The sequence below is a fragment of the Idiotropiscis lumnitzeri genome, chromosome 16, assembly GCF_059441095.1.
Source record: "Idiotropiscis lumnitzeri isolate Australia: NSW breed Sydney's pygmy pipehorse chromosome 16, RoL_Ilum_1.0, whole genome shotgun sequence".
NCBI classification, from domain to species: domain Eukaryota; kingdom Metazoa; phylum Chordata; class Actinopteri; order Syngnathiformes; family Syngnathidae; genus Idiotropiscis; species Idiotropiscis lumnitzeri.
Genome location: NC_142406.1, coordinates 16,787,326 through 16,814,534, shown reverse-complemented (window position 1 = coordinate 16,814,534; position 27,209 = coordinate 16,787,326). Strand labels below are relative to the sequence as shown.

Genomic DNA, 27,209 nt, shown 5'->3' with positions numbered 1-27,209 from the left:
TACATCATCATCATCATCGACAAAAAACACCATGAAAAGCTGAAGAAAAAAAAGGGGAAAAAATAGACTTTTTTTTCTGAGAGTCACACAAGTCCAGGAAACATCAAAACGAGAGGTGGGTGGGGGGCACATCAAGGGGGGCGTTTGAGTGCGTCCATACGAGAACATCACATTTATAGACACACACATCCGAGATCCCCCCGGACCCCCCCCCCCTTGAGCTATCCTCTTTGTTCCTATTTGGTTTCGGGGTGTCACTCACTCACTTTCGCTCCTTTTTTGGGTTGACTTTTTGCTTTGTGTTTTTCGGGGTTTTTTTTTTTTTTTTTTTTGGTTTTCCTGCTCCCAGCGCACCTCTTCACCTTCCTCTTTAACCACCTGCAGCTTCTCCTCCTCCTCATCATCTACTTTTTGGGTCCTTTGAAGCAAAGATCTTTGGAGACAAAAGGAGGGAGGGAGGGCAGGCAGGTCTTCACCTCCTCCTCTTCTTCAGTTTGGGCATTTGTGTGTGTGTGCGTGTGCGTGGATGCGGTCTCAGGTGAGATCGCGGCTGCCACAGGCCAGGCTTTGGTATCCGAGAGTGACGGTCTACTGGGAGATGATGAAGATGATGATGGAGATGATGAAGTATGGAGGCCATTGTCAATAAATAAATAAATAAATAAATGACGTTTGCCTGAAGGGTGCGCCCTCGCGTGAAAAACTTTGGTTTGAGCAAACGTCCCGCTGCTGGTGATGAAGGCGATGAACTTCCTGATAGGCCGATAGAAGTTAGTTGTGTTTTGGGGGTTCGGCACAGAAAATAGAAGGCAAGCAGATGACAACATCAAGTGGACGTTTGGTACGCACATCGGAGAGGCGAGCGAGCTTTAGGTCGGTCGCAAAAGTAGCTTTGGGGGTTTTGCTTTTGCAAATGTTTGCTCCGTTTTATTGCCGCTTCACTTCTCTCCGATAAGCTTGACGTGTACTTTTGGATTCAAAAGACGTCATTCGTGAATTTGAAATCAATTGCCAAGACTAACAGCATCGGGCCAGGTGGGGTTTTGTTATTTGTTTGTAAACTGGAATTCTTCAATGAAAAATCCAAAGCAAGAATTTCAAAATCGCTCTCTTTCCAGTCACATCCGCAACCGACTCATCAAGCATAATCCCCGGACCAAACGTCCCATCGCGGGCAAAGCGGACCGGAGGCCGCACGCGATTGCTCCTCCTGGTGCTGAAAACAAGCGGCGCGCTGGCGAGGTAGAACATTGGGCACGTAAACGTGTCATGACGAGCGGCGAGCGGTACGACAAATGAATTCAAAGCATTCTGAGTGAAATGGGAATGCATGAAAATGGAGTCGGGATGTTTGACAAACGCCATCCCGAGTGGACCGGAATGCAAACGTCTAAAGCTTTTCTCTCCGTTTCGTTTTTTTTTTCTTTTTTTCGTCTTTTTCTATTTGGTTTTGAGTTTTTGGTATTTGCAGATTTTGGTTTTTGGTTGGTTGCCTCCCATCATGCACTTGGCCTACTTCCTGAAACTCCTCCGGTCTTTGTTTTTTTTTTGGTTTCGAGTCGCGTCTTCCTCTTCTCTGCGTCCTCGCCATCTCTCCTCGTCCTTTGTGTACATTTCGTTTGGCTTGGGAGGACGTCGGCGAGGTCGAGAGATGGCTTTGGTTGAAAGGCGACGTTTTTAAAGCTTCCTGTTTCCCATTCCCCCTTTCTTCTGATAGGCTGTCACTCGGCCATAGCCCCGCCCAGGGGCGGCGGCGAGGCTTCACTGAAGGAACAAAACGAGGCGGGGCTGGAGCAGGGCGAGTCCTCGGGGCACGAGGGCGGACCCAGGAGGTGGGCGGCGCCGGCGGGCGGCGACTGGACGAAAGCGAGCCGGGGGGCCCCCCCCACCGGGCCGCTCACCAGCCCCATGGCAGGCGGGGACGCCGTCACCATGGAGATGGAGCCCGTCGCCATGGGAAGGAGGGCCGGGTGGTTGAGGAAGAGCGAGGGGCGCAACGAGGGGGGCACCCCGCCGGGCCCGCCGCCCAGAATCATGTGACCCGCACCTGTCTCCATGATTGACAACTGACCACCGCTAGCGGCCAGGGCTGCTGGCGGGGTAAAGAGGAAAAGAATAAGGATGGGAGGTAAGAAGGAAGGAAGGACAGAGAAAGGAAGGGAGGGAGGGAAAAAGGAAGAACAGAGGAGGTCAGATACAGCGAGAAGGAAAGAAGGTAAGGGTAGGAAGGAAGGAAGAGGAAAGGGAGGTGGGAAAGAAAGATGCAACAAAGGAGGAGAAAGGATGGACCCAAAGAAAGAAAAGTGTGGAGGGAGGGAAAGAAGGAAAAAGATCAGTCAACAAGTTAAAGAGACATGTCGATAAGAAGAAAAATCCCAAATCCCAGTCTGAAGCAGTTGATAATCATAAACGAATCCATAACAAGTCCTCCAAAATGCTAACAATGCTAGCTAGCATCTTCCCTTCATTTGGTTTTCCCTGCAGGAGGTCGCCTCAAAGAGGAGCCTCAGCGCAAAAGCTTCTTGGTGATGCCTCCGCCTTATTGATTTGGAGGGAGACCAGACGACGTCTTTAGCCAGCAGCGTGCCGATTTGGGCCTGACGCAACGCAACATTCAATGTGGACACAATGGAGCAAACCACAACACACGCGTCCATTTTTGCCGGCTACTCAATTTCTATTTCCATTGTGGTAAAAAGGGAGCAAAAGAAGTGCTGAGTATAACTTTTTGCCGTCCTCCTATCGAGATTTTGATCCAAGGACTAAAAAGTACATTTCAAGTTTTAGCCACAAGGGGGCAATATAGTACCAACAATAAAATACATAAAGAATTCACAATTTAGAGACTGAATCACCTGCAGTAAGAGGAGAAAGAACATGTGTACTTCCTTGCATAATTCCGCGCTATCGCATGCAGGCCAGTTTTTCAGGGTGGGCTTTTGGATTTGAACGCTTCAAAATCTTTTTGCTTTGTTTTTGACAGCGAGGCTCATCCTATCCCTCATTTTCCACTTGATATAATAACACCCACCTTGCATGGTAGCCAGCGGATTGGTGCCCATGAGCGCCGGGTTCATCCCTGTGCTTACTCCCATCATGGTGGTCCTAAGAGACAAAAAATGTTTCTCGTGAAACAACGTCTTCGTTTGTGTTCAGTGGGTGCGCTACAAACGCCAGCCTGCAACAACACATGACAAACTGAGTGCCGGACTCACCCGGTGTTGAGGCCGTGAGCCCCCGGGCCGGGAGGGGCCGGGCTGGCTGTGCTATGAGGGGGCGGAGTCAGAGAGGAGGAAGTGGACACTGCTGCGACCGAGCTGACGGGCGACGGCGACAAAGTGGCAGCTAGAAAGGGGTCAAAAAATACATTCAAATATGAGGAGACGCTTGACATGACAATCGGTCACGTGTCTTGTCGTGCGCCAGGAAACAAACATGGACATCTCGCGCTGACGACGTGTTGTTGGGCTTCCGGAACTTGACAAAGACAGCAGGAATTCAAGCTGTCATGTGTTGTCGGACATGTCGTATTGTGTTGTCGGGCTCCGGGAAATGAACAACTTGTTGTTTTGTAGCGTCTAATAAAGTGTCATGTTTTTTGCCGGGAGATTACGGAGAAGAGGCGACATGTCACACAGTGGAAATCACCAAGGTGTCACTCACACAATCAATGTTGACTCGCGCTCAGAGAAGTCATTTGGCCTTCACAAAGACGTGAGCACATTTTTCATCTCGCTGATGGGCTCGTGAGGGCTCAGCTTTAATAAGGACGCACAAACGTCAATTACTGCTCGCCGGAGGTAAGGGCGGAATCGGTGACAGAGGCTCTCCACTCTTTCCTTTTTTATTTAGGACTCGCGATTAAACCCAAGTCCTGACATGACTTCCATCTGCTGCTTACCTGTTGTGCTGATGCTGCTGCTGCCCTGAGACACACCTGGACTGGATATCTGCCAATAAAGAGAGAAGAGTGGTTGGGGAAGGGAAACAAAAAAAGGAAAAGGCTGATGGCAGCAAAAGGGGGGCACGGTACGACGTACCACGTGCGGGCTGTAGCAGGGGGTTTTGTGCGTGACGGCGGGCGAGGTCTGGCCGGGCAGCGGCGGCGTGCTGCTGCTGGAGGGGTTGATGCGCTTCTCCTTCTGCCGCCGGTTGCAGAACCACACGCGGATCACCTCCTTCTCCATGTTGAGCTGCTCGGCCATCAGCAGGATCTCCTCCGAGGTAGGCTTCTGGTTCTGAGACCGCACGGCAAAGGGAATGAGATGGCAAGTCACGCCGCGCGGCGGCGGGACGACGCGCGCGCTCTTTACCGCGCTGAAGTTGCGCTCGAGCGCCACGCGCACGTTGGTCTCGATGCTGGTGCGCTTCTTCCGGCGTCGGCCCGCGAGACCCTCCAAGCCCAACAGGGGTGAGGAGATGGAAGAGGGGCTGGGCAGCATGCTGTCCACCGCCATGGTCTCTGCAGACACAATAAAAAAAAATCAGGAGCGATGCGTATGACAGGTCGTAGAAGTTTGCTGCCAAGTAAAGATGACATCTAATTCCTCAAATTTGTCAGTAATAAAGTTTGACGTTTGGAAATGGCTAACTTCACGAGTCTTTTCAGGCGTGGCTTCTTTTTGCAGGTCTCCTCAAGACAGACATGCCGACCAAATGTCACATTTCAAAGGGCGAAATTTCCAAAAGGTCACGTTTGACCGATTGCAGCTGTGATTAGCGAGCCAGCGTTCACCTGCGTCCCCGAGCCACTTCTCCAGCAGAGGTTTGAGCTTGCACATGTTCTTGAAGCTCAGGTTGAGGGCCTCAAAGCGCGAGATGGTGGTCTGGCTGAAGTCGTTGCCATACAGTTTGCCCATGGCGACGCCCACGTCGCCCTGAGGGACACACACACACACGGTGTCAAAACATCAGACTCACACATGCACACGAAAAAAAAAACACGCAGGTGTCACATCCTAAAGCCACAGCGGGCTTAACGTAGGACCTGGGTGAATCCCAGCTTGATGCGACGCTGCTTGAACGTGCGAGCAAACTGCTCCAGCTCCTCCAGGTCGCTGGGCTCCTCTCCCAGTTGGCCGGCGTGGCCCCCGGCAGTCAAGGCCGTGTTCAGGGAGGTCGCTAGGGCGCCGCCCGTTCCGGACGAGGAGCCCACCGCCGCCGCCGCCGCACTGCTGATGCTTCCACCAACATTGCTGCTCTTCTCCCTCTGCCGGAATGAAGACAAGTTGGAGTAAGGTCCATATACTGACATGCTCTTGCGTTGCAAGTGAGGCAAAACGACACGAGTTGACAAATGCACCAACCAGGATATGGAATCAACGCAGAGAGGGCTTTCCACAAGCATCTGCTTAATTTGGGGAATGAATGAGAACGCAAAGAGCGTGACGCCACGTCCAACATCTGAATGCGTCGGCACACGTGAACAACGATCGGTCAAATTGGAGTGCCGGCGCGCCGCTTATGCACGCAGGCAGAGAACGTAAATGAGTGCGGCGCCGGTCGACGTTCTGCATGATGCTCGCTCAATTTAGCCATCGTGGCAGCTGAATTCCTCACGCAAACTGATAGTGGGTGACGCTAAACGCGACTCCTCAAGAGAGTCGTGTTTGCGGACGGCCAGCCGATCACCCGGTGGCGATTCACGGCCAAATGTTTGCAATTTCCCACAAACCGTTCTGGTTTAAAAAGGAATACAAATCCATCATTCGGAAAGCGCAAGCAGCCCAACGTGACAGATTCCAAAACAACAACTTTAGACTTAAACTGCCCATTACAGTGGATATAAAAAGTCTACACACCCCTGTAACTTTCAGAATCAACAATCAGCAGCTTGACCGTTCAACGGGAAATTGGGTGGACATTTCTAACATGACGGAATGCACAAAAAAAGTCTCGAGGACACAAGCCAGGTAGTGAAACTGGTCGGCCATTTTGACCTGAAGCGGCCATTTTGGGTCTGAACCAGGAAATTTTCCGAACTGGCCAAACAAGGACCAACATGTTTCTCTCCCACGCGCTTCAGCTGCTCACCTGCACCTGGAGGCCCAGACGGGGCGTCGTCGTCAACAGCCCCGCTGAGCTTTGCTGAGGTAGCTGGATAAGATTTGGCGTCGAGAGCAAAGCTGTGGCCGCAAACAAAATTCGGTCATTCGTAAATTGACTGGAATAACCCTTCCAATCTTAAACGGTTCTTCTCCCAGCAGTTACCTTGTTGCTGCTGTTGCGGAGTCTGGGGGGGCGGCTGCGACAGGAGGAACTGGGCCGGGGACTGGAGCGGGTGACCTGGCATGAGAACCAGCTGCTGGAGCTGGAGCAGCTGTTGGATGTCCTGCAGGAGCACAAAACATCGACGTGGCCTTTATAACGGGAACTTCACATATTTGTGTTGGGAAGCGGCGATTGGCTGCCGCTACCTGCGCCGTGAGCTGGATTGGCTGAGAGAGGGCCAGCTGAGGCGGCGGAGGAGGAGCTTGAACAGTCACTTCCTGTTTGGTGGCTTGCTGCTGCTGAGATGCTTGGCACTGCTGCTGCTGCTGCTGCTGCTGTTGTTGTTGTTGTTGTTGTTGGTGGTGTTGGTGGAGATGCTGCTGCTGCGCGGCAGCGTGAGCGGCGTGCGCGGCGTTGGACTGCTGGACGGCGGCGGCCAGGAGCTGAGCTTGGGCCTGCTGCAGGAACAGCTGCTGCTGGGCCGGCAGGAGAGCGGCCAGCTGGCAAGAGACAACGCAGAAATTGAAGTGAGCAAACGACAACCAAATCATGGCATGGAAGGATGGGCTTGTCACCTTCCAATTAAATCTCAAAAATCCAACTTTTAATATGAGTTGACTTCCGATTTCCAGTTCGAATCGACTTTCCGGCCTTTGTTTATAGAAAGAGCACTTGACTTTTTGTCTTGACAAATGAACAAAAATGAATTGGTAAAAATGAATGAAAATGAAGCGCCCGGGTGTGGTTTTTGCGGCTGTCGGTTGCTCACCCCCGCCAGCTGACTGCCGGCCAGCATCATCTGCGTGTGGTGGTGCTGCGCCTGCGCCTGCGCCTGCGCCTGCGCCTGCGCCTGCTGCTGCTGCTGCTGAGAAGATGGCGGCACGGCGCTGCGGGTCATCTCGCAACTCTCTTCCGCTTTCACCTGACAAACAAAAACACCCCTTTTTCTTTTAGAAATGTATAAAATGGGCAATTGTAGATGATAAAAAAAACTGTTGAAATGTATTTGTTAAAAATGCAAAAAAATTAAAAATGTTGTTTTATTTGTTATGAGAGGAACAAGCGATCATTCAATTAGGCAAATTAATGAAAATACATTTTAGAAAAGCAATTTTAGGAGAAAACTGTTAAAAAATAAGATGTGAAAATTGAGTACGCTGTACTTTGCTTTTGCAGGACTTAGATTTAATTATGTACCTATTCATCTATGAATATTTTATATTGGTTTTCATAAATCATAATATATATTATAATATGCATAATAAGCTTTATATAGCATTAAGGCACCAAGTTTTGTTTTTTGTTATTAATGACCACGCTCCCTCTTCATATGTTCACCAAAACACACACACACATGCATACACACCTTGCTGGCTGGCGTGGGCGAGAGGCTGAACGGGCTGCTTTCCAACGGCTGAAATTTGTGGAAGAAAAAAAAGAAAAATATATAAAAGGTCATCAATGAATACAAAGATAGTAATATCAATAAAAATTCTTTCAATTACTTTCCAAGCACTAGTGAGAAAAAAAATACACGATAATGGCATTGAATTTTGCATCTGAAGACGTTAAATTCATTGCCATATTTCCTAAAAAGTATATGAAGCATTTTAAGACGAACCTGCTCATCTGGGCTGTTTCTGTCCGAGTCTGAAAAAACAAGAAGGCTGTTCAATATCCGGAGGGAAGAAACATGAGAACTAAAACACAAAAACCAGCAAACGGGTTCATTTTTGGGAACCTGAGCCATCGCCGGAATATTCGGGCCTGGACTTCTCCTCCTCTGCTTTGGACATCCTGATATCTGCCAGGAACACAAATAAAGATGTGAACAAGAAATGTTGTGCACACGTGCTGCAGTTGCATTAGTGTGCCAAATGGTGGCAGCACCCTCCAGCACAAAAGGAAACGACATCACACACTCACACACTCACGCTGGCCACATCATTAGGTACAGTAACCATTCACATCCAATATCAAAACTGGAGTCGACATTTTCCGTCCAAGCGCCGCATGGAAGCAAAATATTAGAAAGAGCGCTCAGGGTGACACGCACACAAGCACACTTTTGTCACACAATTGATATTTTGGATGAGTCTGTTTTCTGGGGGTCCTGCGTGTGTGCGTGGAAGTGTAATGGGATGGGTGGAGGGCTCCTAAACTGGCCTGTCGACATCACCCCTCCCTCTTTGGTTGCCCACCCACCCCGCCTCAGTTACGCCTGTCAGGGGCCCGTGACAGACGGCGCGTGGGTTCGTTTGTGTGGCTGAAGGGGGGGCCGCGGGTAGCGCCGTTTGGCGTGTGGAGGTCAGAGGTCAGGCACATGGTAGCGGCCGTGTCCCGCTAGCACACACACACACACGCACGCACGCACGCACACACTCAAGCTGCTAGCTCTCAGCCTTCTCCACCTGTCCCGTCACGTTCACTAAAACAGACACACAAACTGTATCAGCGTGTTTTGCCGAGTACAAACGACCATTTTCAAGCGGTTTTATTTAAAAAAATTTTTTTTTAAAGCAGCACATCTAAACTTTGTTTTTAACGCATTTGTCACAAAAAAAAGACAATCTATGAAAAATGCAAGCTCATCAACTTTATCTGCATAAATAGCAAAATTACTCCATGTCAAGTTTCACGTTGTCAACATTTTTGAATACTCTTAAAACTTCCGAGCCGTACTTGCGACTCCTTTTTCGCTACTTCATCCCGACCAGGCCAGGGCTGGACACACTCACGCACGCGCACACACAAAACCAGTGGTTGCCAGGCAACAGCCAGAAAGATGTGTGCGCACGAGCACCTGCGCGCGTGCGTGTTGATCATTAAGGATAAGAACGACTGCTAGCCGCAGCTTGCTAACACATCACAAACGCACACAAAAAACATGCACACACAAACGCAAACACATTCACAACCACACGCACACACACACACAGAAACACACAAGGTTTTAAGATTTCCTGTAAAAGTGTCCACAGGCGGGACAGTTCTCAAGGTTTAAGACATGAGAGTATCCACGTGCACGCACACACACACAAACTGTCCCAGGAGTGTTTATTATATCCGATGCGGCGGCTGTTTCTCGCACCACATATTTCTGCGCCGATCGATCGCTCGGACTCCCGACAAGACAATAATGGCAGCGCCTTTCCGTCGCCATTATTACCGGCCTTCCCGGAGGAGGTCGGCGCGAATAAAAAAGGAAAAGGAGAAAATACGGAGCCCCAGCCGCTGCCTTGTTAAAACTTGCCGTCTTCCACGGTCGCTAATGGCGGCTGACCGACAAGATGGCGGCCAAAAGGCCCAAATGGAGACGCCGTTGAGCAAAAATATTTGCTTTTGAATCCAACAGAAACAAACAACCTTCCCAAAAAATGCCAGATGATTTCAATGTTCAATTTTTGGGCGTGATTAGGAAACGGTGGCTGCTGCTTACAGGTCGCCGTCAATTAAAATCAGTCCTGGGGCCTTTTTGCTTTTGTTTTTTTTTCATTTGTTGACGTGCACTGCGGACACTAACAGATGATTCACGTTACAAAAGCAAACGTGAGCGTTGACAACCGGTCGCTCATTTTACACACGTTTCATTTTTCTTGTTTTACGTATTATCATTTCTTTCTTCTCGTCGGGTGCTCATTTGTGAAAAGCACGTCGAAATATTCCTAAAAAAGGAAATGAGGCGCGTGTTTACGTGTCCGATGGTGTCAACTTGTCGCCGCGTTCGTCTGATGATTGCCGCCGCCCTAAATTGCCCGCCAATTAACGGCGGCTCTCGTGTGACCTCACCTCGCCGTCCATCTCCCGCTCGGTGAAAACCTCTTCTCCCCCTCACCTTCCCCTCGCTGCGTTTAAACACCTCGCTGTCATGGCGGGGATGCGATCCTTGCTCCCAACTTTCATCCCCTGCTTAAATCGCGCCAATGAATTATTGAGCGTATTTATTCAAACAGCATTAATTATAAAATAGCGGCAGGAGGAAAGAAGGACGGTCGGGAGCGAAAGCAAGGTGGAGGTGGGGGCTACTTGGAAAAGGGGGAGAGAGAGGTGGTGTGTGTGTGTAGCGAGGGGGGGTGGAAATTGGTGTGTCTAGCGGAACAGAACCCCCCCAAACCAAACGCCCCCCCCCCATATCTCCACACCCCCTCCCTTCCCGACTCTGCTTTGTATTCCGCGGAGATGACAGGGGGGAGCTTTATTGCTCTGAGTCGGTATCGATCGGGGCCCCGCCAAAGGGGGAGTCGGATCCGCGCGCGTGCCGGGCCCTTTTGCAAGCCCCTCCGTCTCAGCCACCAAGCGCGCGCTTTGATTTCATTTGTCTGCAATCACCGGCAACGTTTACGTTCGCCACGTTCCACGGCAGCACGACGGACTCTTTCTTTCTCCTGCAGTTGACCCGCATGAGTAAGATGCAGCCCTATTCTAACAGTAGCTCACCAGTGACAGGACATTGTGATTTCCTAGGAATGCCAGATCCCAAATTGTTAGATTTTGGAAGCGAATTTTTTTGCTTTTGTACCAGTGTGATCGAAAGGCTCCACAGCCATGTGTCCATCTTCTTGGCATCACTAAATCGTCTCAACTGGGAAATGAGTTAATGTGAGCATTGAAGAAAGTTTGGACACGAGCATTTCAAAGTGGAAAACCTTTTTTATAGAAAAGAAAAAGTGTTCCAAAGTCAGCTGGGATCGGCTCCAGCTCACCTGCCACCAGAATGAGGATAAACGGGATCATAAATGGATGGATGGGCGTTAAACATCTACACACACACACGTACCACTGACCCTAATCCAGCGGGAGCGAGCGTGACAAGGGAGGGATCAGGCACGCCAACGGGCACGTTCCAAAATTGAGGGATATGAGACTGAAGGATTTCCCAAGTGTGGCCTCGGGATGGAGCGATGAGACCGAGCGGAGCAGGAAGGTGAGCAACACACACACACACGCAGTTCAGAGGGTGGATGTCATTCAAAGCTTAAACACAAAGAATGTATCAAGAATGTTATAATTAAGGAGACAAATGTCTAAGAATATGTCAAATGGTTTAATTTCACTACGTTATTCATTTGTTGTTTGGAACAGATCAATCCCCTTCCCCCCCAAAAAAACCAACCTCCAAACAAAACAGTGAAATCAAGAAATGGAGCAAAGTCTTTATTGGCGTGATTCTCGATAATGCAAATGCTCAGCGGGCCGTACGCGTCTGTCGGACACAGTCGAAAGGCTGGGAAATACAATCGAAACGTTCGAAAATACACACACAAGAAAGAAGTATGCGCGTGTGTGAAGGTAATTGTGAGCTCACAGGAAGAATAGATGTGCGCGGTTGTATGGGTGATAACGGTTGGGGGCGGGTGACAATAACGAGCAATTTAATGCAAGTCTGTCTCTTGAAGCTGTGCGTGTGTGTGTGCGTGTGTGTTTGTGTTTGTGTACGACAGCAGGAGATAACACAACATGCTTCTTACTGCAATGCACAATGTCACTTCATCGCCAAAGCCGCAAATCACTGCCTTTCGTCGACTGAGCCCAAGTTTGTGTGTGTGTGTGTGCGTACCAACGAGGGATTCACACACAAACGCCCACACCTCGGCGACGTGACCGAGCGCCATTTCACACGAGTGACCGATAGAAATGAGATGAGGCTCCATTCTCTATACACGACGACAAACGCACCATTTGCACGAGTTCATTTCACCACAAAACCGAAATACGCACACGCAAAATGTGCACCACAAGCTCAAAATGGCGGCCGTTGTCAGAGAGGAACTACGAAATGTAATCGAGATGGTTGAGAACAACACAACTGCACACCGATATATGGCCGCTGTCGGCCGGAATCTCGTCCTGGCAAAATGCCAAGTGCGGCAGGTAAAGAGAAAAAAAAAAAAGTCAGCTTGTTTGAGGTTCCAGGCAACGCTTGCTTCAAAATGTCTTCTATCTGCGCACAAACAACCAACTTGCACTTGCAATCTTGAGAGTGTAACGCTAACGTCACATCCGCCTCTCCCATCTGATTTCACGGCCGTGTCACGCATTCGTCAACAATATTTGTCCTGTGACGTTTGGACTCGCCGCGCTGTTTACACGACTTGTTGGGGGGAGGCGGGGCGATATCTCACGCTAATCGATAAACGGGGGAACCCGCGGTGGGGTGAGCGGAAAGAAAAAAGAAAAAAAATCGGTAAGGAAAGCAGATTATCTCCTGTCATTAAGAGAGGGAATCCCGCATGGTGGGGCGAGGGCTGTTGGGGGTGTTGGGGGAAGACCGGCAGCGCTCATTGAGAAAAACGGCGTGTTTGGCATGAAGAGAAAGCAGACAATTATCTCTATTGATTAAAGGCAGCCAGCCAGCACGGCCAAGACGGAAAACTGCGGCCGGATCGATACAGATGGAAAAAGGAGGAGGTGGCGGCGGGAGCGAGCCGGCCGACGCTTCGTCGTCTGCCAAAACTCGGCCCGAGATCAAGTCGACAAGTTTGGTGAGAAAGTCCGGCGCGCCCGACGTTTGCGTTTGACGTGTTGGGTGAAATAGCGAAACGGAACCAAGACAACGTCGGTCGGCTTCTTCGCACTCAAGGCGACCACGAAATGGATTCAAGCGAACACGGGACTCCTTTTTGCTAATCGCGTTCTCAACACGACTGAAATAAAAACGCTTGAGCAATTAAAAGGGATTCAGGAGACTTTTCACAGATGACGCGCAAAAAGGCAACAACAACAACAACAACTGCTTGACAGCTGGTTTGTTGTCAAGAGAAATGACACAAAAACGCAAAACTTTTCTTGGCATTGACATTTTCCTTTTCTATAAAAATGCTGAAATTCCAAAATGATATCCACAATTGATTAACTGCGCCCTCCACATGTGCATCCTCCTCGGGTCAGCTGATGTCGCGAGCAGGCTGGAGGATTGTAGGTCTGAGACTAAATGGTACTTAAACGCCTCTCAAACTCTCGCCAGCTTTATTGATGCTTTGGACGGGCGCCAGATTGCCTCCACGCACGCACGCACGTGATTGCCACGTAGATGATTCACAACAGCTCGACAAGCTTCTGACTTCAAACGAGATCAAGGAGGAGGTGACTCGCGCTGACATTGTTTTAACGTGACAAAAAGTGGCATCGCAAATTCCAAATAAGAAAAACAAACGATTCTGTCAATTTTGGAAAAAAAAAAAGTCGAGCTTTTCAATGCAACACTTCAAAACCTGACGTGCGTTTCTAAATGTATCATGTTGCAAAAGGCCGGAGTGCGTTTCTTGTTTTATTGTGTACGACGACACACAAGCACAGGCTGCATTTGAGCAAGCGTGCAAAGTCACACACAGTTCCAAGCCTCATCCACATTCCGGCTCCATGTCCGCCGTTTCATTTTTGGGGGTCTGAATGTCGCAGCAATTATTCCCCAAAACAAATTTGCAGCAACGTATTCTTTATCCTCGTATCTATGTGTCGTACGTCCGAATGATCAAGATGCACAAATCGTAACACGATCACTTTAATAATCTATTGAATCGAAATGAAACATTTGAACGACGCTCCGCCCATGTCATGCGTGCGGCTCCGTACACTTGCGCCATCACGGCACAGGTGGAAGCTTACGGTTGGAAAAAGGCGGCATTAGTTGCGCGCTCCGAGCCGAGTGGAAGCCGTCGCATCTCAATGCGAGGCGCGGCTTCCATTATTTATGACGCTTTACACCTCAAAACCAGCACAGCTCGCTACCTGCGTGGATGCATCCCGCTCACTTTCTCTCGCTCTCTTAGCTAGCTACCTGCCTCATCACCGTGGCAACGGGCAACACAAACAATGTGCACAGAGGAGAGCGCCGAAACTCCTGCTAATCATGCGACTTCAAGTAGTATACAAAGTTGTTTGTGAAAATTAATTAGAGCATGAACTTTGAAAAATACATCCGCATTTATTTCCAAATCACCAAATATTTCATTTGAATTTCCAAATACCAAAATATTCCATGGCTGCAGTTCAATCATTTATATTTATAAAGGCAGCATAGAATTCTTTTGAAATAAATCGAATAATTGTCCTACACACGGTCCACATGCACACACACACACTTGCAATTCAAGTGTAAAAAGAAACTAATGCAATAAGGGTGGAAGGCCAGAAGGGACAAGAGAAGATTTATGACCCGCTCGGATGCGGAAGAATCTCCATTTCCAGAATTAGACGCTGCCTGACCCCCGGCCCCCGTTGCAACAATAGTTTGGCGCGCGCAACGGTGCCGGCGTCCCGACATCTGCCAGACATTAAGTCAAACATTGGTCCATTGGCTAAATGATGGCGCTTGGAAATGACAATGGAGGACGTCCATCTGCGAGTGCGCGTGTGCGTGCGCGAGCACTCGGACAAAAGCCTGCTGCCACCACGCTGGCCAAAAGCTCTGCTGCTGGTCAGACTAAATGAACCTTACCCGACACACACACGCACAGCCCCTCCCCCTCCTCCCTCTCCAATCCAGCTCTACCTTGGCCTGCAGTGGCCATGTCAGCGCTAATATTGACGACCCCCCCCAACGTCGCACACACACACACACACCCTCCCCCCACACACACTGGCCGGCAACTGCTGTTGTCCACATCTCACCTCATCCATAGTAGACAGTATTGATTTTCAGCACAGAAAATAAAAAAGGCCATGAATTTTAATGCCTCACTGTCTGTCTGTCTTTTTCGGTGTGTGTGTGTGCGTGCCCCCCCCCTTCCCTTCACAGTAAACTCTTTATTCTTTGAGCCATCCTTCCTACCTCACTCGGATTCTGTCCTGCTTATGGAGGCTATCTTTCTGTCCTCTCACCCCCCCTTTTTTTTCTGGACCCCCTCTCGTTTTCTCCTGAGGGAAGGAGAGAAATGAGGAGGTGATGTGTGCTCATATGTGTTAGCGAGCAGCATCCTGGTTAAGAGGCAGCCATGGCGAAGGAGAGAAAAAGGGAACAAATATGAAAAAGTCTTGACGTGGTTCATCATCCGTGCGTCCGACGCTCACGTGATCGGAGGGAGCAAAACGACGGCGACCTTCATCTTAGCAGAAAGCCTACGCAAAAACACCCTCCCATTACTAAAATGAGGACTTTCACGAGAATCAAACAATGACAGAAAAACAAAAGTGGCCTGAAACACATTTGGAGTAGTTTGTGTGTTAGCAGATTAAGAGTTGGACAAAAAAAAAAAAAAAAAAAAAAAAAAAGTTTATTTCAAGAGACACAAATGGCACGCGTTCAATCGAATAAACCATTTACGTCACATTTCATCTCAAATGTAGCAAACAAGAAAATTGATGTTCTCTACACTCAAACGCTGGTCAGTCAAAGGACACGGAGGTAAAAACTCACTCAAAAAAAAAGAAAAAAGGCAAGAAAAGTGATGTTGAAAGGCAGTGATTGAACAGACAGGCTGACGACAGGCTTGGGTGCAAGTCGTGCCCAAAAAAATAAATCAATAAATCGAGACAGAAAAGATTTTCATTTTGAAAGCGGAAAAACTTGCTCCATTTGCACCAAAAAAAATATATACTTTTGCTTTGATTCAAAACGAATCGGCCAATCGTGGGACGCCTCGATGCTACAACGTGAACGACTTTTAACGTCTTTCATAAAGTATTGATGGACTCAACAGATGTTTGCACTTCCGAAACCGAACCGATTTCCTAAACCAAATCCTTGGGCTGGCGACCATCTCCCCGTGTTAGCACTAAGAATAATTAGGATAAATGACGTGCGCAAGAGCTCGCGGCGTATCCGCTAACGGCGGCTAAGAGAGCGCTAAAACATGGCGGTTCTTTTTAGCAAAACGAGCCCGGCACGGTTATGGTTCCGTGTGACCGGCTAACACCGCGCGAGATCATGTTCAACATTTCACCTTCAGGAGCCACAACATCTCCCATCATGCCTTGCGACTTCACACTATTTTTTTTACGTGATTTGGTATTTTTGGAAGGGGGGAGAAATATTTCATCTTCATCACAGAAAATGACGGCAATCAGCGATCCACAATAAATCAGCAAATGCAACAATTATTTCATGAATTTTGCACCTGGTTTCTTCATCAAGAAGCGGCGCAACCGCCATGTTACAAGGGTCATTTCGGACTCCAACTAGCACGCCCGCGCTCGGCCATTAGCGTCCGACGCGGGTGCCGGAGGTCTTCCTCCATTTGCAGCGTAACCTTCAGGCCGGCTCAATCAGACGACAATCGGGATGTTTTTGTTTTTTTTTCCCAAAGCCGGCGCCACCGCCGCCATTACGTGGGAGGAGGCCGCAAACACAAGCGGTTGGGTTCAAATGTCACAAGAGAGTGGGAGAAAGAAAAAAAAAAAAAGGATTCATGTATCTTGGGTGCAGTGACTGCACCGCAAAGACTTCACAGCACGTTTTCTCCTCGAGCGCACAATTTTTCTCCGAACAAAAGCATGTTTTTGTCACCGGAAGCTTCATTTAGCCAAAACAAACACACGGAAAGATGACACGTGTGTAAAGGTGTGTGTGTGTGTCACACGAATTGTTAAGATGGCTTTACACCACATGCCGCTCGAATGGAGCTCATTCATGTCGATATTTCATGTCGGGATCACTAACAAACCATAATTTGTTTTTTAATGTGTACACACGCTTAATGTACTCATTTTTTGTCTGAAAATGAGGAATATATTTCAATATGTCAACTTTCACGGCAGCATCTTTGCCTCAAAGTCAAGTCCGCCGTCTGCGCGTCCGTCTGGTCAGCTCAGCAGCCGGCCCCGCCCACTGACCCCCGACCTCGCCCTCTCTCTCACTTGAACTTGAGACGCAACACCACAACAGGCCGGCCAAGAAGAAGAATGGCCCGGATGACGGCTGGCTTGCATATGAATGCTTGGATTCAACGCTGAGGGGAGGGCTGGGGTCAGGGGGTGGAGGGTGAAGGTTAAACCCCCCCCCCCATCTAACCTACCCCAGCATCACACATACGACACGCTGACGAGCACACAAAGGCTGTGATCGCAGGGCAGAGTGATGGTGGTGGTTGGGGCGGCGGGGGGGGGCCCCTCTGGAAGATGGAGGCATAAATGGGCAGGTGCACTACGCAAACACACACACACGTCAATAATAGTGTCTAATTTTTTACAAATTAGCTTGTGAGTTAGTTTCATGCTGTACTGACGAGAGATTGTTGCCACAGATAGGACACGGGTGAAATCGCCTTAAGTTAGCCCAGATGGATGTGTACTATGCTGACATTATGGACCAGAAATTAGCCAGGAAATCTGAAAAAAAAAAGCAAACAAAAGTGGTGATTGTTGGCAGATGTAGGACAGTCGTCAGTATTTGACAGATTCACACAAATTAGCCCAGATAGACGAACAACATGGGAGACTGCTGTCATCTGTATGAGACCTAAAAGGGGTGTGTCGACTTTTGCTAAGCACTGCATCCATATGCGCTGATGGAGATCGCGTGGCGCCCGAGGCAAGCGCACGGAACTGCCAAACGTCAGTCTGCCCGCCGTTGACACCGAGGCTCCGGCATCACATCGTGATAGCCGCGCGGCTTCCGACCTTGATACACGTAAGCCGCCGTCAGGCTGCGTTAGGCGCTATCACCGTCCCGCGAGATAGATAGGGTAGGGGGGGATGAGCGAGGGGGCGGACGGCTACTGGGACCCTTTCAAACCCCCCTGAGAGCGCAGAGGGACTGAGTGCTGGGCCTAAATGCAGAATCTTCTTAGCTCATACCCCGAGGGAACGCTGGCGCGGGGGCCATTTTACTGGAAGAGAATCGTGCTGCCAAGCGGACGGCGAGTTTACCATATTCATACCACTTCTTTAGCAAGGGAGGGGTTTCACCTGTCCTATTTCGTCGCACCGGCTTGCACGGCTGCTAAACCCCCCAAGGGGAAACCATTAAGGGCAACCGTGCGCATTCGATCCCTCGTAACCCTTCCGCCCCCCCCTCCTCCTCCCTGAGTGTCCCTTCCAGCCTTTTTCATATGAAGACCCTTTCATTCATTCCATCTCCACATTAATAAAGCGCACCGGTAACTACGGTTACGATTTCTGTCATCTTGAAGATTTCTTCCAAAGTGGATTTAATGTATCCAATTCCCAATTTGAGCATCCACGAGTGAAATCCGTCGATAGCGATTCGGATCACGAGGAGGAGCTGCTCATTATGCAATTTTCTTTCATTTTTCTAAGACAACGACCAAAACTTATATGAATTATAAATCTGATATTGTTTATTGTAATGTAAAAAAAAAAATCATCAGGTGCATCACAGCAAACTTTTGCCAATATCGCCTGCCTCGCTCTCTCTCTCTCCCTAAAAAGTGTTTGTGTGAGTGTTTAAACAGCTCCTTTAAATTCACGTGCGGTGATGAAAGATGTGCAGCCACTAAAGGAACAGCTGCTGCTAACAGCCACCGTGGGACAGATTGATGTCAATGTGGCGGATTGACGTGGCTCCGCGTGTGTGAGCGTGTTGTTGTCAACCAGTGGACCGGCGGACAACCTCACAGACTCCGCATGAATCGGGAAAGGTTTTAAAGACGTGCTTTCAGTCAGGCTAAAATGGTGTCAAAAATGCTCTACTCTATACTCAACAGCAACAGTCGGCTTGCTTTTATCCCCCCCCCCCATTTAAAGCTAGCCACGTGGCCGCGTTAATCATCGCAGATCGCCTGGTAAACGTGCACCAGCTCAATTGTGTGTGCGCGGAATGCAGCGCCCGTTAGCGAGAGGGCGCTAAGGTGAGCTAACGGATGGGCGAGCAAGATGAGGAGGTTAAAGTGACGAGTCAAAGTCACAAGGAGATTGAGACGCGCCGGGAGGAAGAGGAGGAGGAGGAAGGATGGTGAGGTGTGCTACAACAGATTCATTTCATTTGTGGTAAAGAAGCAGCGGATAATAAAAGGGGATAAAAAAACGGAGGAGGAGGAGGAGGATGGTGATAAGGAGGAGAGCTGGGAGCCAGTTTTCCTGCTTTATCTGATGGGGATGATGCACGTGTGTGTCTGCGAGGGGTTAAGTTGTGATTTGAAATCAAGGAAATGGAAAAACATCACTCGAAGGTAACTTTGCCCCTTTTTTTTTTCTTACGCGGGGTTTCTAAAATTCACTTTCGTCAAAGGATACCTTTAAAAATGAGCATTGCTGTTCTCAACAAGATTGAGTTTTGCTTGCTATTGCAGTGTGTGAACGTTGCAATCGTTGTTTTCTATACACTGAAACGAAGGGAGGTCACGTCCGTTTATCTTAATGTAATTACGCTTGATGTAAAATGCCATAGACGGGGCTAACAAATAGCTTTGGCGTTAACGCTTTTAAGTAACGGACATTGAACGCAAATGTTTGGGGGGAGTCTGGAATGAATTAATGCCATTTCCATTCATTTTGATGAGGAAAGATGATTTGCCATCTCAATTTTTTTTAAATTTAGCCTCAATGTCCAAATGAATGTCAATGCTCAAAATCAAGGAGATTTCTATTCAAGCAATAGTTTGGAAGCGCAAAGCATCCAAAAATAAACATTCAACAGAACATCAATGAGAAGCTGCGCGTTTTAAAAAAACTTGCCATTATGGGATGTATTGTGCATGTGTGTGCGTGTTGGAGCACGTGCACGTGCACATGCATGTGAGGTGAGTGGAGCAGATTGAAGGGCTAAGCAGAGCACTCAAATTTATTGAAAACATTGTCCAACCCTGAACCCCCCCAACCAGGCTCCCTTCCGTTGTTGTCACTTGAGTTTCTTTTCATACATACATGCAGACCCCGCCTTCCCTGAACGCATTTATACACGCCCCCCGCCCCGCCCCGCCCCCCCAACTGTGATATTACATTTTTCACCAAAAACCTTCTCAGCACAGACGGAGGAGGGTCAAGGGAAGGAAGGACAAGGAGCCCCCGTCCCCCCGACTCCCACTTTGACCTTCATTAGCATGAATCCTGTCCGCTAAATTAAATTGGGGGGTTGAGTAGCCCCTCGTCGGCCCCCAAAACTGAGCTGACCAGCAGCCGAGGGGACACAAAGGATCCAATTGGACTAACCGCCACATGTGTCATCTTTACTTTTATTAGCTAAATGTGGAGGTGCTACGGGAAGGAAGGCCATTGTTAGCCTGGCGCACACACGCGCGCGCAACAAAGCAAACTGGGGCTGGAGTGACGTAGCCTACAAATAAAATATCTATCCATCCCACATCTCTCGATAAATAGATAAATAAATAAATAAATGTTTTCTTTAATTTCGATTCCTGATTTGATTTTTTACATTTTGATTATTTCGCAATTGAACTGGGCAAATGACTTTTTTTGCCCTCCCTTCTGGGATTTTCTATTTTTCCTGACATGAAATGATTTTGCACAAGTTTGGTTCTTGGCGGGAATCCAAATGTCAAGCCAATTCTTTTGTCAACAAACTCACACCAATTAGAAGCGTATGCTATCTTGACGCCAACACAACAGGGGGGCTTGCCACTAAATTAATTTAAGAGCAGCACTACTGGATTATAATTTAAGCGCCGTGTACACAAACATGCCTCTTTTTTTGTGTTTTCTTCTAAATTAAGTTGAGCGCCTGCATCCCGCAGCGTCAACTCACGCAGCCGTAGAGAGGCCCGACGGGGGTCCGAATGTCGGCTTCATTACGGCAGCCCCCCCGTGAGGAGGTGCGGCGAGCGAGCTGACGACGACGACAACAAGGAAGCGCACCTCTCCATGACGCACGTAAAACTCAACAATCGCGAGTGGATTTGACTTTGTGGCAGCACAATGCGTGCAAAGAGTTGTCGAGGATAAGGACAGGTCGCTGCAGAAGATGATTTTGCGGCGCTGATCTGGGATTAGCGCTTTAAGACGGTTATCGTTAAACCAGCTCCGACTGCAGAATTTCAGGTTTGGAAACCTAATCTGGGAAAGGGGGTGCGCGGGTGGAGAAAGCAATTTACGGGCGCACCTCAGAGATTTTCTGTCTGAAAAGTCATTCGAGTCGCAGCTAAAGAACGTTGATTTACGGATGCCCCGACTTGAGGATCCAATCTGAATCACCGGAAGACTTGCTGACAAAAGTGGTCGTCTTGCGTTCAAGAAAAAATAATGACAACAATGAGACAGATTGACGAATCCATTCATTTTTTCCGATGTTGCCAGCCTCTTGCCACCTCCTCATTTTAAGCCGTCGTTGTGAATTTAGCATGTTGCCAAACAAGCGTGAAAACACACCAGGCTACTTCCAGTCGCGTCACTTCCTAACCGGCGTCAAGCGCAGCGTTCAAGCGCCTTGAGACGTCAACATGATGCGACTTCCTCGCATCACTTGTTTGCAATCTTGTGCTTCTCTTTTGTCCTTCGGAAGGAAATTGACGTTGGTGCTTTCCAGACACCTTCGATGTTGTCCACCAACGCCAATGCGCGCACACACATTCACATGCGCCGAGTGAGTTCGATTTGGGCGTCGCATTCACGTTGAATCAAAATAACGGTGGCCCCCTGTGGCCGGGAGGGATTGGGGGAGGTGTCATTATCTGGTGGGGGTACGGCGCAACAGGGGGGAAAGTAAATAAGTGCAAGGTTACATGCACTAGTCGCACAAAAGGCAGCAAGAAATGGCGGCAAACGCACACGAGCACATAATTGTCAATCACACACACGCACACACAAGGGCGGTCAAATCTAGCCTGAGTGCAGCCAATTTAGCCACTGATGCTTTCTGCGCCCATCAGGCCAAAGATGGCCGCTCTGTGAATGTGTGTGTGTGTGTTTACCTTGACTCCGCAGCTTGCCTGTTTGTGTGTCTAATGGCCAAGCAATGTTTCCACGGTAACGATGGAGGTGAAGCCGAGTTCAAACGCGAGCAGCAGGTAGCGGCCATATTGTCAAATGACGCGAGACACCACTTGCTCCTTTCTGATCGTTGGACGATACAATATAGATTTAGAGCGGGCGGGAAACATGCAACACATACAAACACACGCATACGGCAACATGAAAAAAAACTAAAACAAATACAACACAAATACTATCAACTATGATTCCCAATCTGAAATAATGTACTTGGTAGACTCCAAAGAGAAACAAATGAGATTAAAAAAAAAAAAAAAGAAAAAAAAGAACTTGAGTGTGTTTAAAGTGCACTTGCATTGCAGGGCATGTGGTGTGTGTGTGTGTGTGTAAGCCAGCATGGGCGTGAGGCAGCTTAACGCAATAAAGCATGTTGTATTGACATCTGTGTTGTGTCTATTGATTCCCCATTATGGAGCTAACAAACCCGCCCGGACGCTTTGTCATTGGCAATCACGTTAGCGCTGCGGCTCGCCAATGACGCTGCACACCTCCACCCCCCCCCGCTTAAAATCGGATCCATACGCACACGCACACACATTCCTTCACATCCACGCCGCGCGCGCAGACGGGAAGTCAATGGTGCTGATCAATAGCCATGGAAGGTTAAAACCAATCACACAATGGGCCGCGGTGAGCCGCTTCCAGATAAACCGCACATGTGACCTTAACGTGCAATTATTGAATCGTCAACCTGCGTGCATCCACCGCACTTCCACAAACACACAAAGCGTACACACACACACACAAACACGCCCACACACACACACTGCGCCACTTAAGCATAAACGGACGTTTTTTGGGGGCAAACTATTCGGACAGCACTTTTGGCATGAATTAAAAAAAAAAAAAAAAGTATCATGCACAGTGAATTTAAAGTTTCATTTGTTCAATGATTAAATTTATCCAAAAAGTTGTCTCGAATGAAATCAACTGAAAAGATCGTCATCCATTCCAACATTTATCTTCACTGTCAAGAAAATAGCACAGCACATGCAAAAACAAAATGAAATATATCTGAAGTACGACTTTATGAATGTGTTGTGGTGGCTTTGTTCTTTATTTTTTTTTTTAAAGCATCATTATGAAGGGCACCTGAAATAAGATGATGATTGTCATTGAATAATATGTCTTTATTAACTAGGAAAAGCAGGAACTAAGGGTCAGGAAGATGACTGGTCCATTCACACGCACACACACTAAGAGCCAATTAGTCCGTGCCGTTGCTTAGGCAGTTTGGTGGCGACACCAGCACCCCCCCTCCCGGGCACAGCGAGGTAAAAATCCAGGGTGCGAGATGGAGGTTGTTATCTGACAGCACAGAGCGTTGTGTGCCTGCGTGTGTGTGTGTGTGTGTGCCGGAAATGTCTGTTGAAAACTTTGACTAAAACGCGCCGTCCGCCATCTTGCTTGGCCGTACGGCGGCACTGCGGTCAGCGTGTGTCGCCGCTTCGTGTCCGCCTCAGACATCCGATGGCGGCGGACCCCAAACGAAAAGAACGTTGGACTAACGAGCCCACAGACGTCGCGCGCTCGCCGCGTCCACATTTAAGTGTTTTGGGAGTCAATTTAAACGATTAGATGAACATTTTAAGTGTTGCTTGATGACAATTCTTCCGTCCGCTTCCCAACGGGTGCAACTGCGATTTACTTGCGACAAGACCCGAGACTGCTAATGTCGCGAGCTAGCATGAGGCCAGCAAACGTCCGAGTGACTAAGAACAGAGAATAATGTGATTTTTTTCTCGTCATTTTGAGGGCTAGTTTTACATACTTTGTTAAAGACATATTTTCCGTCTTGTCAAATTCACTTGACGTATTTTCACTTTGCAGGAACTGTAAACACGTTTTTATTGACATTTATTTTTTACTTTACTTCTAGACCAAATCAAATCACAATGACATCATTTGTAACAATTGTGCTTCTGAAATGTCTTTTGAGATTTTTCCAGGAATTCAACCGCTTTAACTTTCACGGGAATGAGAGAAGTAAATGTTTTTTTTTTTTCTTGACATATAATGTGAACATAAGTGCTTCCTCCTGGAACCCATAATGAAGAATATTCACTGTCGTCGTCTTGGCAACATCGATGCATACAAGAGGCCTTTGAATTTCGTCGTTTTAAACACATGGAACAGGTTTTCCGCATGTAAGAATACCGCAATCTTTTAGCGTATCCATTCTTGCTCCCGTTCTGTGAAGCATTTCATCTTGTTTTTTTTTTTTAAGTACAAAAGTTGCGGTATAAATAAAGTATCGATCGATTTATCGAATTCCACGAGCGGCAACTGCAAGTAAATTCAGTGTGAGAACCCGTGAAAGGATTGGAATCATGACGAATTCTACGCCGTCGCAAAGGCGCCGATGAGGCGACGCGACTGAGCCCGGCCGAGCCGAGGAAAAGCCCGTAAGCCGAGTTCATGCTAGCGTCTGCCGAACGCGGCCGGCTCGGTCTTTTGCCGTCGCGTATCAACACCGAGGTGGGGAGTTAAGATTGTGAGAGAGTGAGAGGTCGCAAGCAATCATCCAGATGCGCGGCCACGGTCAAAGGTGCGCATCACAGCCAGACGGGCCGGCGGCTAACAGACTTAGCCAAAGTGGCTTACGGGGGCCCGCCCCCGGACCGCGGCGGGCAAATCCAATTCAACGTCGGCTGGGGAGTCAAGAAAGCGCCGGGGTTTGTTTTTCCACCGGCGAGGCTTTGGCGGCACAAAGCGGCGCACCTCCGGAGAGACGCGATGAAACAGAAAGACCAGACGAGGATGAGCGCAAGCGCATTTCAGTTCCTGGACATCAGAACGCGTAGTTTTCAGTTTCTTTTTGCATCTAAATTCGGATGGTTTGAATTCGTGACTTGACCGTCACAAAAGTCAACTCAAAACCAGGCCCAAATTAAATCCCGTGGCTTATCTAATATGCGAAAACGCCACAAACGACTGCGGTCAAGCCGTCTTTCCAAATCCATTTTTTCGGGAGATTTTACAGCTGCGAGTGATGCAACAAACAACAACAACAAAAAACGTGCGGGACACAAACCAAACATGGCAATCATGGCTGAGTCGTTCCTCCTGCACCAGAGCAACCAATTTTGGACAAAACAGTCGTCCTCAAATGCGTTCAACTAGTTTCACTCGTCAACTGTGAATTTCAATGGTGAGGTGACATAATAGGCATGGTTCCCGTAGCATGAGGGAAGACTCTTCTTGGATAGTTTTTGCATCCAATCGAGTTAATCGATGCCAACCGTGGTGCAAAAGAAATCTCTTGCCGTGTCAATCAAGAGTGAGTGTTGCTCAGTTGGACGTCATGAGCCGTCGTCAGGTGTTCCTAATCAAGTGCATGAGGTCATCCTCTCCCCCTGTTAGCGTGCACGCCTCATTCATCATTTAGACCGTCGACAGACAAAGTGACCCCCCCCCCCAAACAGTGATTACGCGTCGCCTGTCCAATGTCCACTTTTTCCCCCTGCCGTTGACACCTATTTAAGGTGATAGGCTGAATTACAACGCCACGGCCCCCCTCCTCCCTAAAGCCCCTCCCCCCAACCCCACCCCCACAGCGGCCATTAGATATTTCCGCCTGGATGGACTGAGCCAGTCGGTGCTGGCAAATGGGGGACACTTTCACCTCCAGTTCCACTTGAACACACACACACACACACGCTTTGGGAACAAGAGAGTACTTTTAAAGGCGAACAGGTGGAAATTGACTTTTTTTGGGCATGCGGATAAAAACGTTGCGGGATGTACAAAAACCAAACAAATGTCGACTGTAATTCATGAAAGACTGTTCTTCTGAGTGAATGAATGAAGTCGATTCAAAAATAAACCTGAAAAACTAACTTGAAAAAAATATACATATATTTAAAAATGAGACAGTCCGATTAAAAATGTGTATTTTTACAGACAAACGGGTGGAAAGCGTGCGACCGCGACGGCTCCTAAAAGTCAGAAACACACAAGGAGCCGCTACGTGATATCATCTCGTCTCTTATTATGATGCAAGAATATTCATTTTCAGCCAAAGCTCCCCACGCCGACCTTTCCCAGACCCGGATCAATCGCCGCTAATCGATAGATGACCATGAACCTGGCCGCCAAAAACATGTCACATCATGGACAAAAAAGCCAATGAATGCACATTGAAACACCAAAATAATAAGATGAAATAACTTTGGGAAAAAAAATTAACAGCATTTGTGATGCTTTGATAAATAAATAAATCCCGTCCATGGTTCACCTGCTTGTGAATTCTACAAACAGTCGAGTGGAAAACTTTTGATTTATAATTCAGGTGAATTTCAATACCGGCTGTAAAAGAGAAGGGAAAAAAGGTGCTATTACTCTGTTTTGTTTAGTTTTTTTTGCTTTGTTTCAGGTGAAGACAAACTTATCAAATTATTCTCAAATGTCCTTCTTGGCTTTTATCTTCGCAAATAATTCCAAGAAAAAACGAACGGCCGCTGCGTGTCTTTTTGGGGCGCACGTGAAAGTTTGTCTTTACGAAGAAGACGTGACCTTCCCACAATTGTGACGATTTCACGTTTGTTCATTTTGAAGCTTTCCAAATTGCGACCGAGTATGAGGTTGTAAAAATGCGGCGGCGGCGGCGGCGGCTTACCGGGGCTGGACCGCGGAGCCAGCGACGACTTGAGTCTCCAGGCGCTGAAGTCGGACGCAGTTCTCTGAAAGACGAAGGGCACCGGCAGGGGGACAAACATGGTCCTCCGTCGACCTGGGACCCCTTCCTTGCTCCTTGCTTTTTATTGCGCTCTCCTCTTGGCTTTAGTTCTCCCTCGGATCCTCTGTTCGGACAAAAAAAGAAGAAAAAAAAAGGAGCGCTTTGAGGTTTTCTTGATCGTGTGATCTCTATTTTTTTTTTTGTTCTCTTTGGCGGTGACAATTAAAGATCGGGGGGGTGGGGGTGCAGGTGAGGCGCTAAGCTCCCGCTGGTGCGCGTAAAGACGGCATCGCGGCTCCTCGACGTGCAGCGTTGGGCTTCCGCGTTTCTTTTCCTTGAATAAATCGCATGGGAAACCAAAAAAAGTGAGCTTCCGCGCCCCCGTCGAACGGCGATAGCTGATCAATCGATGAGTAAATCCATGCGGACGCGGCTCTCGGTTCTTTGGTGCTCAGTGGAATTCGCGCACCCCCCCACTAAC

The 27,209-nt window shown here is 48.4% G+C and overlaps 1 protein-coding gene across 2 annotated transcripts; it reads right to left on the bottom strand.

The window, feature by feature from the left end:
- LOC148321892 (uncharacterized) lies at positions 1-27,209 on the bottom strand. Of its 2 annotated transcripts, none has more exons than XM_088318959.1 (16): positions 26,669-27,209; positions 7,952-8,014; positions 7,832-7,860; positions 7,577-7,624; positions 6,980-7,132; positions 6,417-6,710; positions 6,211-6,331; positions 6,034-6,125; positions 4,988-5,209; positions 4,736-4,877; positions 4,314-4,462; positions 4,041-4,238; positions 3,902-3,950; positions 3,216-3,345; positions 3,032-3,105; positions 1-2,092 (listed from the first exon to the last, which is right to left on the bottom strand). In XM_088318959.1, exons 1-16 carry the CDS (start codon positions 26,766-26,768, stop codon positions 1,722-1,724), a joined length of 2,235 nt encoding a protein of 744 aa, XP_088175085.1. In that variant the 5' UTR covers positions 26,769-27,209; the 3' UTR covers positions 1-1,721. The 2 variants fall into 2 exon arrangements, with proteins under 2 accessions (XP_088175085.1, XP_088175086.1); XM_088318960.1 differs by having other exon boundaries at positions 1-2,089.

Coding starts and splice junctions, on each gene's coding strand:
- LOC148321892 (XM_088318959.1), bottom strand. CDS start 26,768: ATGTTTGTCCCCCTGCCGGTGCCCTTCGTCTTTCAGAGAACTGCGTCC. Junction 8,015..26,668: donor GGCTCCGCGGTCCAGCCCCG/GTAAGCCGCCGC, acceptor TGTTCCTGGCAG/ATATCAGGATGTCCAAAGCA. Junction 6,126..6,210: donor TCCGCAACAGCAGCAACAAG/GTAACTGCTGGG, acceptor TTGCGGCCACAG/CTTTGCTCTCGACGCCAAAT.